General features: G+C 41.9%; 1 protein-coding gene across 1 annotated transcript in view; it reads right to left on the bottom strand.

Moving 5' to 3' along the window:
- Positions 1–20,244, bottom strand: part of LOC117522117 (protein Niban 1-like) — a 29,972-nt gene that overhangs the window by 2,148 nt on the left and 7,580 nt on the right. The window contains exons 5-13 of the mRNA XM_034183497.1: positions 19,311–19,472; positions 12,875–12,990; positions 12,561–12,665; positions 6,772–6,934; positions 6,487–6,668; positions 2,979–3,125; positions 2,774–2,884; positions 1,067–1,174; positions 749–860 (exon numbers count right to left, since the gene is read on the bottom strand). Coding sequence (XP_034039388.1) covers positions 749–860; positions 1,067–1,174; positions 2,774–2,884; positions 2,979–3,125; positions 6,487–6,668; positions 6,772–6,934; positions 12,561–12,665; positions 12,875–12,990; positions 19,311–19,472 — 1,206 coding nt within the window. The remainder of the gene's footprint in view (positions 1–748; positions 861–1,066; positions 1,175–2,773; positions 2,885–2,978; positions 3,126–6,486; positions 6,669–6,771; positions 6,935–12,560; positions 12,666–12,874; positions 12,991–19,310; positions 19,473–20,244) is intronic.

The following is a 20,244-nucleotide window of genomic DNA, read 5'->3' as shown; positions in this document are numbered from 1 at the left end:
AAATAACATTCTCATACTGCCACATAACCAAGTGGAAAAGATTTTGTATTATTTCAACTGTCAAAAATAAAGAGAGCAATGGAGCTGGTCGAGTGAGGTATGCAATGAGTGGATAAGTGGGAGAGAGAGCATTTCCACACAGAATTAAAAAAAAAAATAATGATAAATCATAAATCAATGTATTTTCTGGTGGTTGCAAACCTCAAATAACAAAGCCACAACCCTACAGAAAGGATTATGTATGAATAAAACCAAAGTAGACACATGCCACATGTAGCCTGAACAGAGCTTGTTTTTCAGTTTAATTTCCAAAGACTTAGTCTGGTGGCTCACTGCTCTGTACAAGATACATCTCAAAAGGTAACAGACACATTTGGAGTAGGATTTGTGGGGAGGTGGTCTTCAGGTTTAGGAAGACTTCTGGTAATCTGGATCTGCATCAGTGTGTTTTTGTTTATTTCTTAAACCTGCTTGAAAACTTCTCCATGTCACATCATTATGATCACTTCTGTATTCATATAGACCTGTAGTTGGTTTTGGCTGTTTCTATTCTATTACAGCCTTTAGAAACAAACACCATGCAAAACTTAGATTGGAATATTAAGACCTCAGACATGATGCAACGTCAACAGGAATATATACAAGTTGTGTCATTTTAATAAAAAGAATATGTTGGTATTTTTTAGGATTTGCATTTACAGGGGATCACTCCTCAGTTATCCTTAAAGATAATAGATTAAATGTTTACCTTTTTCTATCTCCTTACTGAGGATGTCTTTCAGCACATCATCATAGACATTCTGAACCAGGACAAAGTTGCTGTAGTCTGAGAAGATGTACTGCTCAAACTGCTGCAGCTCCTACACACACACACACACACACACACACACACACACACACACACACACACACACACACACACACACACACACACACACACACACACACACACACACACACACACACACACAAACAAACACACACACACCACAAGTCAAATGGTCACTAAAGTAGTGAAATAAGAGTAATAATAACAGGTTTACCAGAAGCTGAACATTGGACGTACAGTTTTCCATGTTTGGTCTGTCCTCCTTGTGACAGCAGGCAGACTGATCTCCAGCAGCATCTCCTCATAAAGTCTCCTCTGCACGAGTCTGCTGTCATGGTCCAACTGCTGCTCTCTCACACACACACACACACACACACACACACACACACACACACACACACACACACACACACACACACACACACACACACACACACACACACACACACACACACACACACACAGACACACACACACACACACACACACACACACACACACACACACACACACACACACACACACACACACACACACACACACACACACACACGTATGTTAGCACTTGTGTAATCATTAATAATGTACTTGTTACCTCCACCAACAAAGTTGGAGGAGATTATGTTTTCACCTGTTTGTTTGTTTGTTTGTCTGTTTGTGAACAGCCTGAAGCCCACAATTTTTCATATATTGTTATGAAATTTTTACTGAAGATTAATAACCTGATAGGCAAGAACTGATTCAATGTTCAAGTTCAAAGTCAGGAAAAATCTTGGAAAAATCCCTATCTTTACCACTGAACAAATTTTCAAAAAATCATAACTCAATCAAAAAAGATGAAATTACTTTCATATTTGATAGTGTTGTCTAGGACGGTATCGTTTATTGACTGACAAGGTTTGTTCTGGATCTGATCCAGATTACAGATTTTGTGGCCATTTAAATTTAACATGGAAGCCCCATTTAATCTATATTTTGCATTATATTTCAATCAGAAGTGCCTGACTCACTGTTATTGTTCTGCTATGGATTTACCTGCACCACCAAAATTGGATGGAGTTTTATGCCTTTGTCTATCTTCTAGTTATCAGTCGTAAATCAACTGCCAAAAAGCAATGACAAATTGTGCATAGCAAAGATAACCAATGTTCTGTGAAAATTATCTGAAAAAGAATTCAGAAACCAAAAAAGTAAAAAAAACAAAAAACTGACAACGCCACAAAAAAAAAAAATAAATTAAAAAAAAAAAAAAAAAAAACAAACAAAAAAAACTTTTGACTCAAGTGCATGAACTAAATACATACTCCTGACATTTGATCACATCTAATTTAGGTTATGAAAAGCCACTTCTAACAGGACTTTGACCTTGAAAATTTGTTCCAAGGTAAAAAAAAAAACTGTGGAATTGGAAACTAGTGTTGGCAGAGTTGTGTGCTCTATGATCACGGTGCTCTACTGTTGTTCTTGTTTTGTAGATTTTATCATTTAATTGTACTTTTGAAAGCCCAAAGTAGAAACACATCTGTTTTAATATTTGTTTAATGTGTGTGTGCGCGTGTGTCTAAAAGCAAGCACCACTCTGTTATAAACTCAACAAAAAACATTACTAGTCTTGTGTTTGGTCGACAGCGTGTGTCACAGTATAATTATTTTATCTCTCTGAGGTGATGGGCTTTTAATTCAATGAGATCATTGACTGTTTTGGAGTTGTCCTGTTAACCTGAAGGGGATGGACTCATTTCTCTGTCTAGGATGTATCCAATCATTCACTGCAGGTTGTGAGGTACATTCCAGGCTTTTCCAAAGCCTCGGATTAGCTAATGATGCCTGTGAATCACAAAGTGCTTAAACTGAAGTCATGAATTAGTTTGAGGTGGGGTCAAACTGTCACAGTGTTTATCTCGTGGTAAAATGTGGTTATGTGTGGTACTGTGAAGCATTTACCTTCAGTACTCGTTCCTTGGCCCGGCCCACTTTGACGGGGATCTGAGACGGCTGCAGTCTAGCTGAGGACTCCAGGCAGAGCTCTAAAGTGTAGACAGCACTGTCCAACAACTGGAAGACACACAACACAACCACGTGTGAGACAGTAAAACAACAGCACACATCCACAAGGCCGCCTCTTGTTTAGTTTGTGGTCGTGTCACACCTGCTCCATCTCCAGACGTGCACACTGAATGAGTCGCTGAAAGCTACTGAGCCCAAAATTCTGCTTCAGTTCCTCCAGTCTGTCTGTCAGAGTTTCCACTGAGCTGTAGCAGTGATCCAGAGTGGTGGAGCGCAGCGTGCCCAGGGCCTGGACAAAACACACAGGCATCAGCTTCAGCTGCGACTGTGTTTCTTTCATAGCACAGCTTCAGGTCAACACACTGTTGGGTTGAACCTCAAATGTCCATGTGACTTTCAACCATGGGTGCAATTTGGTGGGGGATAGGGGACATGTCCCCCCACCTTTTCAACCAGGGGGGACAGAATATGGTATGTCCCCCGCACCTTCTGACATATATGTGTGTACTTGAAACATGCTATGCCAGTCTTATGTGCAAACCATGTCAGAATAGTATCTTTGTTTCTGCAAGTTTGTATTTTTAGCAGCATTGACTTGTTTACAACACCTGTGTCTTGTTTGTCATATTCAGAATTTTCTGGGACTGCATTTGCCCAGATTTGAAACCAAAAATAGTTGCCTCTAGGGACTAATGTCTACACATAAGTATCAATGGACCATATGCTAATTTACTAAATTCTGAAAGTTAGAAAAGGAAATCAGAAAAGCTATCTGGGACCTCAGAAAGCCCATCTGCAATTATTGCTTGATCTCCAAAATCAGTCTGTGCAAGCGAAATTATGTTCAGTATGAGTGTTGTCATTAGGGCAACACTGAGTGTTGTCATTAGGGCCACTTCGATAGTTAATAATTATTAAAAACTGTTCTTTTTGAGTTCTACACATGTGGTAATACCTTATTTACACCAGGATGTTAATAAAATCAATGCTGGCTATTCTCAGAATAAAGTACTTATATCCACAGTTTCAAATTGCATAAGTCAAATGGTGTCCACTTTATGGTCTTCTAGTTCTAAATTGCGCCCTTGCTTTCAACAGCGAAAGCGGTTAAACTGAATCAGTGTTTTGGCTGCAGCTGAACATTCATGAAAATGCAAATAGCTCAATACTAAAAATATAACAGGGCAGCTGGCAATACCCCACCTGCACTGCACCCCCCATCCCCCAACTAATCCAAACTCAGTTTTTTTTTAGGTTAGTCGACCTCAAAATACAATCAGCATGTTGCCAAAATAAAAACAGGCATCAAGCTCGATATTCAAGATGGTGTCCGAAATGGTCACCAAAATACAAAGTTCTTAATAATTTAATTGTTTGGTGCTATGTTGCATATTCGGGACATGTGAATGGGAAATGGCCATATTGGATATGATTTGGATTTTAAAACTCGTGAATGAACTTATAGAAGCACACATGTTTTTATTTTGACCAAAAATTTTATTTAATTTTATATTTTTTTGAAAACTATGTATTTTCTAGGTCAAATGCATTGTAATGGGGAATGGGTGGGGGGTACTGACTACCATTTTAGCTTAGTCTGCGTGGGGGTGGGGGGGAGAATTCCAAGATTCACTACCACAATGACCCATTAAAAGGAGTATTTTGAGTTATTCAAAATTTAATCAGTCAGAAAAAATTTTATTGAATGTTTTTTACATTCTGGGTGGCACGCTGGCTTAGTGGTTAGCACTGTTGCCTCACAGCGAGAAGGTCATGGGATTTATTTCCACCTGTGGCCTTTCTGTGTGATGTTTCCATGTTCTCCCCATGTTTGTGTGGGTTCCCTCCTGGTGCTCCGGCTTCCTCCCACTTCCAAAGACATGCAGGTTAGGTGGATTGGAAACTTTAAAAAATTGTCTGTAGGTGTGCATGTGGGTATGAATGTGTTTGTCTGTCTATATGTGGCCCTGCGACAGACTGGCGTCCTGTCCAGGATGTACCACGCCTCACATCCTATGACTGCTGGGATGGGCTCCAGCCATACGCCCCCCCAGGTCCTTATTGGATTAAGAGGGTATAGAAGATTGATGGTTCCTTACATTTTGAGATACTGAATCGTTTTCTGAAGCACTTGTTCTATGTAATGTGTTTGAGTGCTAAACAGAGGTCGTTTTATAGTGTTTCTAGCCTGTCAAAGCAGTGAATTTTTTTCTGAAGCAATTGCTTCATTCATTTTTTTAGTGTTTCAAAGCAGCTGTTCTTTTTCTGAATGAATCGTTGCATTTAGTGTTGTCAGTGTTTCACAACAGTGAGTTTCAGTTCCTTGTAGTAACAATGCACAAGTTGTCAGGACTTTGAACTCCAGCTCACAGTAAACTCATGTACAGCAGATAAACTACCCAAAATGTACATGATTAAATTTTATTTATTATGGTGTTAAATTTGGATACATTTTTTCTAATTTTCTTGTTCAGTTTTATACAGAACTTGACAGATATCACTGCCCTGCTGTCTGAGCATGTGACAATAAACACTTGAAGCAAATAAATGATTTAACTTAGTGTTTTTAACATTTTTAAACAATGAATTGTTTTCTGAAACAACTTGGTGTTTTGGATGTTTGACAACACTGGCTCATTTTCTGAAATTGTTTCATTTAATCTTTTTGAAAATGAACCATTTTCTGAATCAACTGTTTCTTTTAGCATTTGTAAGTTTTAAAACATTTTCTGAAGCAAAATTTAACGTAGGTCTTTTTAACATTTTGGAACACTGCTCATTTTTTGAAAGAATGGTTTCATTTTATGTATTGAATACTTTGAAACACTTGTTAATTTTCTGAAGCTTTTTTCTTTTCTTTTAGTTTTTCAGTGAAAACACTTTAGTGTATGAAAGATGAATTGTTATTAAAATGAACTGTCACGAAGGCCACGATCCTCTGAGTGGCACTGGCAGATATTGACACCTCAGTTGCATCCTATAACACCACAGTGGCGCCCTGTGACACCTCAGTCACACCTTAGTGGTGGCCAGTGGCACCACAGTGGGGTCCTGTAAAATTTCAGTGGTGTCCTGTGGCACCTCAGTGGCAGTCTGTGGTACCACAGTGGCAGCCTGTGGTACCACAGTACAGTGGCAGACTGTGGCACCTCACTGGTGGCCTGGAGTACTTCATTGGTGTCCTGTGATACCTCAGGGGCATCCTGTGACATCTCAGTGGTGGCATATGGCACCTCATGCCCCACCACCAATGAGGTGTGAGTACCTGCCAGTGCCACTAGAGGGATCCTGTTGTCTCAAGCAGTTGTTTATGGAATGTTTTGAGCATTTTGAAACAGCGATGCTCTGAAGCAATTATCTCATATAGTGTTTTGAGTAATTTTAACAGTAAATTGTTTAATAAACCAGTTGTTTGTTTCAGGGGTTTTGAATCAGTAAATGAATAAATTGTTTTTTGAAGTACATGAATCAGTTGGTCAAAATTTCTAAAAGCCTTGTTTTTGCCATTGTTATAGGTGGAATATTTCAGGAGAGATTTAAAATTGAGATCTGCCTTACTCGTTAGCCTTTTTAACATCTCTCACGTTTGCCTGTATTCAAATATGACAGTTGTCTGAAAATGAAGAAAACAATTTTATTAAGTGTGTCACCTTCTCTGTGTCGCCCATCGATCCTTGCATGTGTGTGAAGGCTGCCTCCATCTGTGCGTGCAGTGTGTGCTGCATCGCCTGGATCTCTGCACTGATGCTTTCTGTAAGTACTTCGAGGACGGAGGACATGTAGGGAGCTGCAGACTCCGCGCACACTTTCTCTGCTTCACTATATATACAGGCTAGACCACACAAAAATTTCTCAACATACTTTACAAATTATGATCAATTTAGAATTAAACAGATACATTTGGGTACTGAGGGTTAAAGGTCAACAAGCATTACCCCTGACTTTCTCCTCCAGGAAGCTGTGAGAGGAGATGATCTGATCCAGGTTGGACCTGAGTGCAGCCTGCTGGGCTGAGGCTGTGTGACGGCACTCTGTCCTTAAAGCCTCCAGAGCCACAGAAAGCTGCTCCAGAATCAGAGTGTAGGCTGCCTGCACCATCTACACAAACATCAAGAGAAATCAAGTGCTTGTACTGATATCACAGCTAACACAAATCAGACCTTCTCGACTATTCTCATCTACACAATTCAAATGTGGACTCTCAATTGCTTCTAATTTTCTTTTGTATAGCAGGATTAAGCTGTTTTCAATATTTATGACCAGTTTGTTGAAACATTTTCTGCTGATCTCCATAGATATGGTTGAGGAAGTAACCTATGATGGACTGGCATCCCATCTGCAGGGAGATGTGGACTTTCAACTGTGTCAGGCTGCAGAATCCTGTATCAGTACCAGTGGCCTACCATTTTGTCCTACCCACCGAAAACATCCTACCAAAGCTTAGTGCGCACAAAAACGTCATTTTTCAGCTGTCAGTATTAAGTCAATTTATTCAATTCAATTTTAATTTATTCTTTTTATATCGCGCCAAAAACAGTCGCCTCAAGGCGCTTCACACGAAACAATTCAAAAATAAAATAAAATGAATTAAAAGATTTACAAAAGCACAGTAAAAGAGTAAAAAAAATAAAATATAATATACCAATATGCTAGCCATATGATTAGGAAAATAAGTGTGTCTTATTTTGTGTTTGCGTCATAATTGTTTTCCACTTTATTAAAGTTAATACTTGATTTCGAATTGTTGAATTTATTTATTCTTTTTGGCTTGTTTTTCATTAATATTCTCTGTATTAGCATACTTGTGTTAGCATGGTGTTAGCTTTGTGGACCCTGAGGGTTTGGTGTCACCAATAAAGTTTTGTTTAGATTAATCCTGCATTCCAGTTTTGCTGGTTTTAAGTCATCCGAAACAGCAGATACTGTTGTGTGTTGGGGGGTGTGGCTGGGCATTTTTGTGTTCTTTTCTTTTCTTTGCTCTCCAGGTGGCATGAAAACTGATTTGTCTGTGGAGAAGGTGCTGGCTGAAGAGTCCTTCACCCTCATCAACATCATGTGCAGCACCTGTGAATGGTGCTCACGTGCAGCCTTAAAGACTTTCAGCTGAAGCAGATAATTGGATGGCATTCTGCATTTAAGTCGTGTGATTCAAGCAGAACTGCCGGGAACTCGACCTTGTGATGTTCATTTGTGAGACGCTGAGGACCGCGCCTGGGTTTGACACATCGAGCCCGTGAAGCAGGAAGGGTGAGGGACACATGCTGTCAGCACACATCAGAGGTGATTAAGTGTTTGACTAATTGTTGATAGTAACTTGGTATTTTGTTACGCAGTATATTTGAATTGTGCAGCTTGCTTCTCACTGCTGTGGCGTGCGGACAAGTGATCCTCCACCTGTTGTGAGAAGCTGCTCATTTACATAAAGCTTAAAATACAGACCTGAATGTGTTGCTGATAGTGTGTGTCTTTTGAAGGATATTAGTTGTAACTGCTGACTTACCTCACCTCTTCTATGCTTCGCAGAGAGTCGGTTTGTCGTGTCCACCTGGGGGGTGTTTGGCGGTGGTAGTGGGTCCAGGAGCACCGGGCTTCGATCCTTTTGGGCACTGGAGAGCGTGCCAGCCTTCACTCCACCAGAAGGATGCTATTTTAGTTTTTTACACTTTATTATGCACCAGCGGGTGAAATAAATAAATTATTTTTGTTATTGGAACCGCTTTCTGGTTATTTTTAGCGCTGGGTTCCGTCTGACGCAGGTCCGCTCCTCAACCCGCGTCGACACATAACAGTAGTTCCCGGCCATTCCATAATGGACCCAGCTGCAGAGGCGGTTCCTTTTGCTGAAAAAGTTCAAGAACACTTGGAGAAAATATGTGAGCAATTACAGCATCTCGCAAACCAAATTAAACAAACAGACGCCCGTGTTACGGAGCTTGCAGCGCAAGCCGTTCCGCTTCCTGCTGCTCCAGCTGCGGCACCATCGATACCGGTGCAGATAACTCCGTCACCCAGAGATTTGGCGTTCGAACTGATTATTTGTCATCTGGAGCCTTATGCGGGAGACGTCGAAGCCTGTGCTTCCTTTTTGATGCAATGTTCTCTGGTTTTTGCTCAGCGACCGGCTTCCTTCTCTTCTGATGGGAGCCATGTTTCATATGTGACAAATTTGCTCCGAGGTGACGCCTTAGCTTGGGTCACAGCGTTGTGGAGTAACAACTCGCCATTGTTAGGATCCTTTAAGGATTTCTCCCGGGAGTTCCGACTGGTTTTTGACCATCCGGTGAAAACGAATACCGTTGCCCAACAGTTGCTGAATCTCAGGCAGGGGAGGCGGAGTGCGGCGGAGTATTCCGTGGACTTCCAGATTTTTTCTGCTCAGTCATGTTGGAACGCCGCAGCTTTACGAGGAGTGTTTGTAGATGGGTTAAATGAGTCATTAAAAGATGAGCTGGCAGTCCGTGACGAGCCAAACGATTTAGATGAGCTAATATTGTTGGTGATTCGTCAAGATGATCGGATGAAGGAGCGTGGACGCGAGAGAGGGCGGCCATCAGAGCGGGTTTTTTCGTCTCGGGGCTTTTCCCGACACAGATCTGGGCCGCCTCTTCTTCGCCCCACTGAGGCTCCTCCGACGGGACCTCTGGCTCCTCTTGCTGACGAGCCCATGCAGCTCGGACGAGCGGAGATTACTGTATTGCCCCGACGTATAAGCGTCAAGAAAAATAATGGTGACGTATCTCCAGGTGTTCTGGGACAGGCAAAATAACACACAAAAAAAAAAAAAAAAAAAAATCTTGTATGGGTTAATGTTTTGTTTTCTTTAAATAGGGGTTATAATTTGTTTGGGGAGTCAGAGGCGTGTCTGGTGGAGTGAATGTTAGGCGGTTAGAAGCCCGTCTGGGCTCACTTAATTGTTAATTTTTATGTGTTTTTAGGTATTTTCTGTTTGGGTTGTTGGGTCGTTTTATTTTGTTGTTTTTTATTTCCCTACATCCCTAACCCCAACCTCACTTGCCCCAAGACCGTTCGTCTTGTGGGTTGTGGGGTGGTGCAGGTTGGTCACGCTGAGCGTTCTCAGAAGACCTCTGCACCTAGGGGGGGGGGGGGGGGGGTGTGTTAGGGGCGTTTTTCTTGGTTTGGTTAGGGCCCGGTTCCACTCCAGCCTCGGTGAGCCTTTGTACCGTTCGTCATTGGTGTTGCCGGGGTGTGGTGCAGCGGGAACATACCTCAGTCGGAGGGGTGGGCCGATCTGTTGCCGTTCGCCATTTCGGTAGTTCCACCCCTCCCGAGAGGCTGGGGTATGGTCGAGTTGGGGTACCGGACGTATTTCCGGTTTTCCGCTGCGCCTTGGGGTTGGGGCTGGGTTAGTTTTTCCTGTTCCCTTCCTCGGTTTAATGTTTTGAGCCGTTCGCCAAAATTGAGCCGCTGAGGGGCTCTGGGAGGGACCTGGGGTCTTTCGGGGTGCCGGGGAGGGTGACAGGGTTTACGGTTGTTTAATTTGCCCCCGGGGTTGTTTTTGGTAGTCCTCTGGGGGTTGGATTTTGATTTTGTTTTGTTTCCTTCCGGGTTCCACCTCCAGGGTTGATGGGACGGTCCTCTGGGGGGTAATTGGCTTGGGGCCGACTAGCCAAGTGTGGCCGGGTCTGGGGTTCCGGGGTTGTGGGGAGGGTACCTCCTGGGGTTGATGGTACGGTCCTCTGGGGGGCGCCGTTTGCTCCATGTACACCTGGGGACCTTTGTGGGATTCTGGTTCTGGCTGTTCCTCCTGGAACTGGCGGTAAAGGCCTTCTGGGGGGGGGGGGGTTGGGCTCTGCAGGTCGTTCAGGGGGGGTTGTTTGTTATTTTTCTTTTATGCATTTATGTTTGTATTGTGTTTGTGGGGCTGTGTTGGGTTTTTGCGTTTGGGTGTTTTTCTTTTCTTCCCGGGGTTGATGGGACGGTCCCCTGGGGAGGTTTTGGGTGGGTTTTGTGTTTTTTCTTGTGTGTTGGATTGTACTGGGGACTGTTTTGGGTTTTTTGTTGATGCCAGCCGGCCTTCCAGCTGCGGTGCCCTGTCCTGCTGTCTGTGGTGGACCTTGGGAGTGTTGTGCTGTCTGCTTCCTGACGAGGACCCCGGAGGGAGGTGCTGTTCTCTGGCCTGGTCTGTTCAGTCGCCGGGAGGCTTCCCGTTAAAGGGGGGGTACTGTTGTGTGTTGGGGGGTGTGGCTGGACATTTTTGTGTTCTTTTCTTTTCTTTGCTCTCCAGGTGGCATGAAAACTGATTTGTCTGTGGAGAAGGTGCTGGCTGAAGAGTCCTTCACCCTCATCAACATCATGTGCAGCACCTGTGAATGGTGCTCACATGCAGCCTTAAAGACTTTCAGCTGAAGCAGATAATTGGATGGCGTTCTGCATTTAATTCATGTGTGATTCAAGCAGAACTGCCGGGAACTCGACCTTGTGATGTTCGTGTGTGAGACGCTGAGGACCGCGCCTGGGTTTGACACATCGAGCCCGTGAAGCAGGAAGGGTGAGGGACCCATGCTGTCAGCACACATCAGAGGTGATTAAGTGTTTGACTAATTGTTGATAGTAACTTGGTATTTTGTTACGCAGTATATTTGAATTGTGATGAGAATTGTGCAGCTCGCTTCTCACTGCCGTGGCATGCGGACTGATGATCCTCCACCTGTTGTGAGAAGCTGCTCATTTGCATAAATCTTAAAATACAGACCTGAATGTGTTGCTGATAGTGTGTGTCTTTTGAAGGATATCAGTTGTAACTGCTGACTTACCTCACCTCTTCTATGCTTCGCAGAGAGTCGGTTTGTCGTGTCCACCTGGGGGGTGTTTGGTGGTGGTAGTGGGTCCAGGAGCGCCGGGCTTCGATCCTTTTGGGCGCTGGAGAGCGTGCCAGCCTTCACTCCACCAGAAGGACGCTATTTTAGTTTTTTACACTTTATTATGCACCAGCGGGTGAAATAAATTGTTTTTGTTATTGGAACCGCTTTCTGGTTATTTTTAGCGCTGGGTTCCGTCTGACGCAGGTCCGCTCCTCAACCTGCGTCGACACATAACAGATACTGGCTAAAAGACCCCTTTTATAACTACTGTGAGCCACTTGACAGATGCGTCTATAAATTCAGCGCACGGTAGGATGTTTTGACAGGGTAGGATGATTCGTCAAGACACTGGCACCACTGAGCTTCAGGGCCTATATGAATGAAGATCTACAGAGTTTCTTTATAGCCTCTGTTAATTCACACAATGTTTTGTTAATTCTTTTAATTTTGTTGATGAGCTGCTCTCTGAGACACCCTGAAAATTAGTGGGATCCCCAGTAAATAGCTGGACGTCAAAGCTGGCATAAACACAGCCGCTGTGAGAAGTGGAGGCAAAGTCTGGGACTTCAGTCATTATGCTGCCTGACTGAACCTGATCTCCATGAAGCGCGATAAATTGATCATTCTAAGCAAGAAGAAGAATCTGTTAATGTGGTTGTTGATCACAGGCAAATGTGGAGTTTGGAACATTGGCATTATATCCTTTAACACAGTGAAAAGAGACCTTTTTGACCTTTTGTTCATTTTCTTTGTTACTCTTTTTTATTTGAGTTGTTCATTTTCTTAAAAATGAATCCACTTGATGATGAACCTGTCACTCATACAGAAGAACATCTTTTAGTGTCTCATTTTCATCACACACTCCATTACTTGTTGTGTGTTGATGAATTTGTTTAACTTACAGCCAACCACTGCCTGAGTCTGTCAGTCTTCTTTCCCTTCAGTTTTGACTGAAGTTCACTCTGTAACCATGGCAACACCTCCTCCATCACTTGACAGGCCAGCACCTACATACCAAAACTCATAGTTACGAACAAGTTAATAGAGACATAAAGCTTCCTATTACCTACACAGGCTTATCCTAAAAATGCATTTACGAAGTAAAAATGTGTGAGAGAGATGGTATACGTGTATTTAAAAACAACATCACGTGAATGTGTGTGTAACAATATTTGTACGCCAGAGTCTATAAATGACAGTGTGTGTGCTTTCTAACTTCGTCCTCGGTGCCCAGCAGCTTTTCCCAGTATTCATAACATCCTCTGTCCTGTTGGTAGAGTCGGAGAGCCCGTATGTAAGCCTGGGTCTCATAGGATGAATCACGCCAGGGATCTGCAAGAAGAGTGAGGTATGACTCAGTGTGTTATTAAAGTTTTAAATCTCATGTTGGTTTAACTTTCACTGAACTTAGGAAAGCTCAGAAAGCCTAGCAGGCATTGTGCAACAAGCACCACAATGCAACAGAATGGACTCCAGTTCTCTTAATACACAAAGGCAACGGCTGCCTGAATGGAAAACAACGACGGCTACGTAATGATACCCGTTACAATTAAACTGTGATACGATAACAGCGCCGGTGTCGCTGACCAAACGAACCCCCCTTAAAGATGGGTCCCCCTGCTTTCACTGTGCATGCGTCATTTTGGAGCGCCAGCAGCGATTCACCGATTATCGTGTCGTTTCTGCCTAAAACTGCCTCATTTCTGCTTAAAACTGGCTTTAGAATGATTTAAGAGGTTTTACTTTGTCATCTGATAGTTAATAATCACATTATTCCCTTTGACTGTTTTGAGTATTGAGAGTCAGTCTCAGAGAGTCAGACTCAGATGTGCTACTGGGGCGCTCTGATCGCTTCTGATCCTTCCTCTGATGAAATAATGATGAATTTATGTGGAAATGATTGTTGTACAAAAGCTTCAGATATCTGTTGCTGAGATAGATGATGACTGGAGTGCAGTTTTAAGCAGAAACGAGGTGATAATCGGTGAACCACGGCTGATGACGCATGCACAATGAAGGCAGGGCGGACCGATTTTTAGGGGGAACCGTTCGGTCCGCGACACCGGCCCCGCTATCATATCACAGTTTAATTGTAACAGGTATCATTAAGTAGCCATTGTTGTTGTTGTTTGTTTTCCATTCAGGCAGCCGTTGCCTTAGACTGGATTTGTTGCCTTTGAGGAAGGAAAAACAGTTTGTGTGATACTTCGTAAACATCACTTTGACAACCACAACATCACACAGAAGGAAGGAACACACAGAAACACACAACACAATAACATTATCTGTTTTGATTCAGTTCCCTTAAAGGTTCTCATCCATTCTTTCTTACTACTATGACGAAAGAAGTTTGAGGAACAGAAAGCTCCATCGATGTTACACTTCCCCTAATCATCGCCACCATCAGTGTGGCTCACAAGCTAAAATTATCTTAAATTCTGCCCACAGGCAGTATGAAATCGTTTCCTCACTGATGTCACTGACACGTGATGTGCAGTTAAAGAAGCTGAAAGCAGCCGTTAGAATTTGAAAACTGTCATTTAGCAGACGGTAAACAGAGATCAGACCTGTGCCACCTCAACCTGCTTACCACACATAATACATGATCTCACACATTCTCCTGTTTCAGGTCTCAGCTTCTTCCAACAATTTTAAAAGTGCAACTTTTTTCTGCATTTTCGAATCACCCATGTCTATAATATGAATAATCTTAACAATAATGTCTCAAATTTACACATCACCTTTCAAGATACCCAAGGATGTGGGATAAAGACAAAGGGCAAAGGTTAAAGGCCTCAGTGAACAGGTATGATTTCAGATGATTATTAAAAGTGGCCAGAGAAGGAGCCATGCAGATTACTGATAGAAGAGAAAGTTCTAGAAGCACTGAAGGTTCCATCTCCAAATCTTCACAGTCTGGTGTGAGGGATGCAGAATATTTAAATTTTTAATTCAATTTTCAATTTCAATTTATTTTCCTTTATATAGCGCCAAATCACAACAGAGTTGCCTCAAGGCGCTTCACACAGGTAAGGTCTAACCTTACCAACCCCCAAAGCAACAGTGGTAAGGAAAAACTCCCTCTGAGGAAGAAACCTCAAGCAGACCAGACTCAAAGGGGTGACCCTCTGCTTGGGCCATGCTACAAACATAAATTACAAAAACAATTCACAGAACAATTCACGGACGAATATACAAGAACTGGTGTTGGTGCACAGGACAGGAGGGTCACCAACACAAATACAACTCCCATCTCTGGATGGAGCTGCACCTTAAACAGAGAGAAAAAACAGAATCAGGCATCAGAAAGACAAAAAATACTGTATAATTTGCCAGCATTAAACAACAAGATAAACAGAAGAAATACTAAGGTGATTGCCGGCTGCTAGCCCTAAGCTTCACTAAAAGACCCAGAATTAAGGTAAAGTTGAGGCCGCGGCTCGCTCCAATTACTAATAAATGAATTAAAAGAGTAAAAAGCATAAAACAAAACTGTACCAGTATGCTAGCCATATGAAATGGAAAAGAAGTGCATCTTAAGTCTGGACTTGAAAATCTCCACAGAATCTGATTGTTTTATTGACGCAGGGAGATCATCCACAGAACAGGGGGCACGATAAGAGAAAGCTCTGTGACCCGCAGACTTCTTATTCACCCTAGTGACACAAAGTAGTCCTGCACCCTGAGAACGTAAAGCCCAGGCTGGTACGTAAGGTTTAATTAGGTCAGCTAGGTAGGGAGGTGCCAGTCCATGAATAATTTTATAGGTTAGTAGCAGAACCTTAAAATCTGATCTCACTGGGACAGGAAGCCAGTGAAGGGATGCCAAAATGGGTGTAATATGGTCGAACTTTCTGCTTCGTGTCAAAAGTCTGTCTGCAGCATTGAACCAATTGGAGAGCCCTAATGCTAGACTGCGGTAAACCAGAAAATAGAACATTGCAGTAGTCCAATCTAGAAGAGATGAACACATGGATCAGGGTCTCAGCACCAGCCATAGACAGGATGGCATGAATCTTCGCTATATTTCGCAGGTGTAAGAAAGCAGTCCTAGTAATATTTCTAATATGGAGGCCAAAGGACAACAAAGGATCAAAAATTACGCCAAGGTTCCTCACTTTGTCAGTGTGATGTATGACACACGAGCCTAGGCTGAGTGTTAACTGGTCAAATTGATGCCGATGTCTCACTGGACCAAGAACCGTCATTTCAGTCTTATCAGAGTTTAAAAGTAGGAAGTTTCTAGACATCCAACTTCTCACTGCTGCAAGGCAATCTTCTAAGGAGCTTATGTGAACAAGATTACCAGCAATTATCGGCATATATAACTGAGTATCATCTGCATAGCAGTGAAAGGTAATCCCAAAACGCCACAATATGTGCCCAAGGGGTGCTATATAAAGGGAGAAAGCAGGAGGCCTAAGATAGACCCCTGTGGAACCCCAAATTTCATGTCACTAAGTTTAGAGGTAGTGTTAATGTACAAAACACAGTGAGAACGACTGGTCAAGTATGACGTCAGCCATGCAAGGGCATTCCCAGTAATCCCAAAATGATTTTCCAGCCTATCAAGTAGAATATGATGATCCACTGGATCAAATCCAGGACTGAGATCTAACAGCAACAGAACCGTAGTGGTGTCCGAATCCATTGTAAGCAGAAGATCATTCACCACTTTAGTGAGATCCGTCTCTGTGGAATGATATTTTCTAAAAGCAGACTGCAGTGGCTCAAAGAGATTATTCTCAGTAAGATAGTCTACGAGCTGCCGTGACACCACTTTTTCCAGAATTTTAGAGCAAAATGATAGATCTGATATTGGCCGATAGTTTTTCAATACACTAGGGCCAAGATTAGGTTTCTTAAGTAATGATTTAATCACTGCAGATTTGAAACATTTAGGAACAGATCCAGAAGTTAAAGAAAGATTAATAATTTCCAGCACAATTGGCCCAAGAGTGGGCCACAGGTCCTTAAACAGTTTTGTTGGTATAGGATCAAATAAACAGGTTGTGCTTTTTGTTGACGTTACAAGTTTCGTCATCAGTTGGCAGATCCGTTGGCAGAAAGTGCACTGGTAAGGACACCATTAGATGAAATTCAAGCCAACGTGCATGTGCTATAGATATCCTCTTTGTATCATGGATACATTTTTACAAAAAGTCATTCAATGGAGCAAATGCCATGGGACCTAAATGAATGGCAAATGGAACCAAATATTACAAAAAATGACATAAATCATACAATGGACTATTTTATATACAGTGGGACAAATAATAAACACTACCTTCTTCTTCTTCTTCTTCTTCAAATATTTATTGAGACATTTGCAAAGTTTGCCCATTTTAACTGTCAGCATATTAAAATGACAAATTTATTTTTGGCAAACTTTGTCATATTGTTAGCAATTAAGCACCTGCACTGTGCCTCCTAATAAATTAGTTCAATTCAAACCATTTGAGGAAACTGCCTTTAATCTATTTAAGTTCATTTAACTAAAACTATTCAAGCATTTATAATAAACTGGATATTGTAAATTAACTTGATTTTTTTGTGACATACATTAGATCATATGACTAAAAAAAAAGCTCAATTAAGTAACTCAGGGACAAAATAAAGTCACTTTTCCTATTTAAGCTGTATAGAGGAATCGACCTACCAACCTTTCATCTTGCGTACAACACATTCCACTACTTCAGCCACAGTGGATGATTGTTGCTACCTAAGTTTTACTGAGTTAATCCTATTTGGTAAAGGAATTACCGTTCATTCCACTTCTTTAAACACCACCCGTTTTTCTCAAGGCGACTCTTTTGTGTGTGTGTGTGTGTGTGTGTGTGTGTGTGTGTGTGTGTGTGTGTGTGTGTGTGTGTGTGTGTGTGTGTGTGTGTGTGTGTGTGTGTGTATACACGTACGTAAATCATCTCTTGATTGTTGACTTAGACCTGCCTCCTGCAGGGTGTTCTTAATCTAACAAAGCATTATGAATGAATTTAGAACTCTTGTGTCATGCAACTTGTAGTCTGTGGTCTTATCTGTATATTTGTACCGTTGAACTCACTTTCTTATGGGCAATGTACCAAATACTTTATTTGAACACATACGTATGTTTCTGCTATAACCCTATTGACCTTTTGGACTTCATATCAACATTCAGAGTCCAAATGCAACACTCAAAATCAACTCCAGTCCTTTTCGTCTGCTCAGTTTATTGCTTTTGGTCCTTTATAACATGGGGCCATAAACAAAAAGTGTTGTAACTGATGCAGCATTCACTTTGCTCACATGTAAAATCCATTCTAATGAAAGCTGCAAGTGTTCACTTTGAACTCACGGTATTATTTACTTTCAACCCCAATCCTGTTTTATCTAATGATGACTAAATATTCCTCCTGTCATGGGCATAGTTTACTTCAACAAACGATATTTTGGTAACATCAACACAGAAAGGATGGATGGACAGAAAGAATGAACACTGCAGGGTAAAATACCACCAAAATGTGGGTTTTTCTTAAAGGGTTAAAAAATAACTGGGAGGGAAAATATCTGAAATAATTATCAAATGATGATTGTTGTGGCATTATTAAGTCCACAGTGTTTGTTGGGGATCCTCTTAGTTAAATGTGTTTCCTGTCACTGCTGCGGAAATGACTCATGTTTTCGCAACACAACGGGTTTAAGGTTGAGGGGCTGTTTGGGGAGGTAGCCTGGCTAACCACACCGGAAATCAGCAGTCTTCTTATGTTGATCTGTTGCTGAGGCAACCACCATCACATGCGTGATACGTTTGGGGGGGGGAGCAAACCAGCAGCACTACCCCCAGTTTGAAGACCATCACTTGACTTTGTATGAAATGTTCAAGGAGGATTTGAACCTCTCCCAGCATGCACTGGGTTAGAGGCGAGCTGAACCCGGAACAGATTTTCACTCTGTCACAAAGCTTCAGCATGGGTTCTTTAAGTTTGTTTATTTTGTAGCTACTTGGTAGGAGTGAAGTCACCCCAGTCCAGGTAAAGTCACCCTACTGTTTTCGGTGAAGTCACCCCACTCCAGATATCCATACTTATTTTCTTAAATAATTAAGAATGACTAGTTTATAGTTAGGGACCTGCCAGTGTGATGTATAGAAGTGGGCACTGTGCAGTGCTTCTCCCATCAATGGGCTTTTTACCTGATTACCTGATTACATTCCTCTGCCTTAAAACATCATCTCACTTACAAAACCTGAGTATTACGCCACTGGTGTGTATAAAAAATTTATTACATGAACATATTAGAATTGAAATATTGTGTTCCTGGAGTTGGGGTGACTTAACCTGGGGTGAGTTCGCAGTGGGGTGACCTCATTTTGAACCAGCTACTTTGTGTGAGTTTGATTCCTGCAGCTATTTCACGTCAGATTTGGTGTATCACCAGGGGGCACTTTAGGTGCAACTTCTGGTACTATGGAGCCACAACACTCACCCCGACATCTCATCAGCTAATTCTCCATAATTTTTGCTTTACCATTACTAAGATGTTTCAGGATCTCCCCATTTGAGTCCAGTAGTCCCTTCACGAGCATCTTGCCATTTAAAGATACATGATATTACTTTATCACACACACTCAAACCACACAGACAGCTACAAAGAACGATGTGTGTGTGTTTTACCCAGGTTGTAGTGTCTAATGCAGGTTTTCAGTGCAGCAATGAAGAGCGCTCGCTCTGCTTCCTGTTGGAAGAGGAAGCAGTTGTTGCTGCTGTATGGCAGGTGCAGATACACAGGAAATACATCTGGACAGGACAGCACTAAAGAAGAGTCGTCCTTCACACCTGGACACACACACACACACACACACACACACACACACACACACACACACACACACACACACACACACACACACCACACACACACACAACACACACACACACAAAAATACAAACTTTCAGGAAATACAGTGGCTTGCAAAAGTATTCAGCCCCTTGGCATTTCACACATTTTGTTTATAGCATTTCAAATACAAAAAGTAAATCAGGCTTCACAATATAAAAATTTCTAAAATTATCTTCCTTAGACTCAAAGTGAAAGTAAATCTCTACAACCTGATATAAATTAATTAAAAATATAAAATCCAAGATGATGGGTTGCATAAGTAATCAGCCCCTTTGGTATAATACCTGTAAATAATCAGTTTAATTGCCAGTTTTCTTCAGGCAAGTCAGGGGATGGATACATGAACATTTCCAAGTAACTGAATATGTCTTGAACTTTATTTACATCAGATATGAATAAATACAAATAGTATGGCACTCTATCGTAAATCTGTGTAGACAGTTCTCAAAAACTGAGTGACTGTGCAAGAAGGAGAAGAGTGAGGAAAGCCACCCAGACAACCCAGAAAAAGTTACAGGCTTCTGTGGCTGTGATTGGAGAAATTGTGCATTGTGCATTTTGTATCCCCAATTATACAGCTTCAGGATGAAGTGATATAGAGGATGGTTTTACTAAAAAGAAAACCTGAAAGTTCAGCTACAATTTGCCAGAAGGTACATCTGAAATGTAAGCCTAGATTTAATGTTTTGGTGAAAGAAAACCCTCCTC

This window comes from Thalassophryne amazonica, chromosome 12 (genome assembly GCF_902500255.1).
Source record: "Thalassophryne amazonica chromosome 12, fThaAma1.1, whole genome shotgun sequence".
Lineage (NCBI taxonomy): Eukaryota > Metazoa > Chordata > Actinopteri > Batrachoidiformes > Batrachoididae > Thalassophryne > Thalassophryne amazonica.
This window is presented reverse-complemented; position numbering and strand designations above follow the sequence as displayed.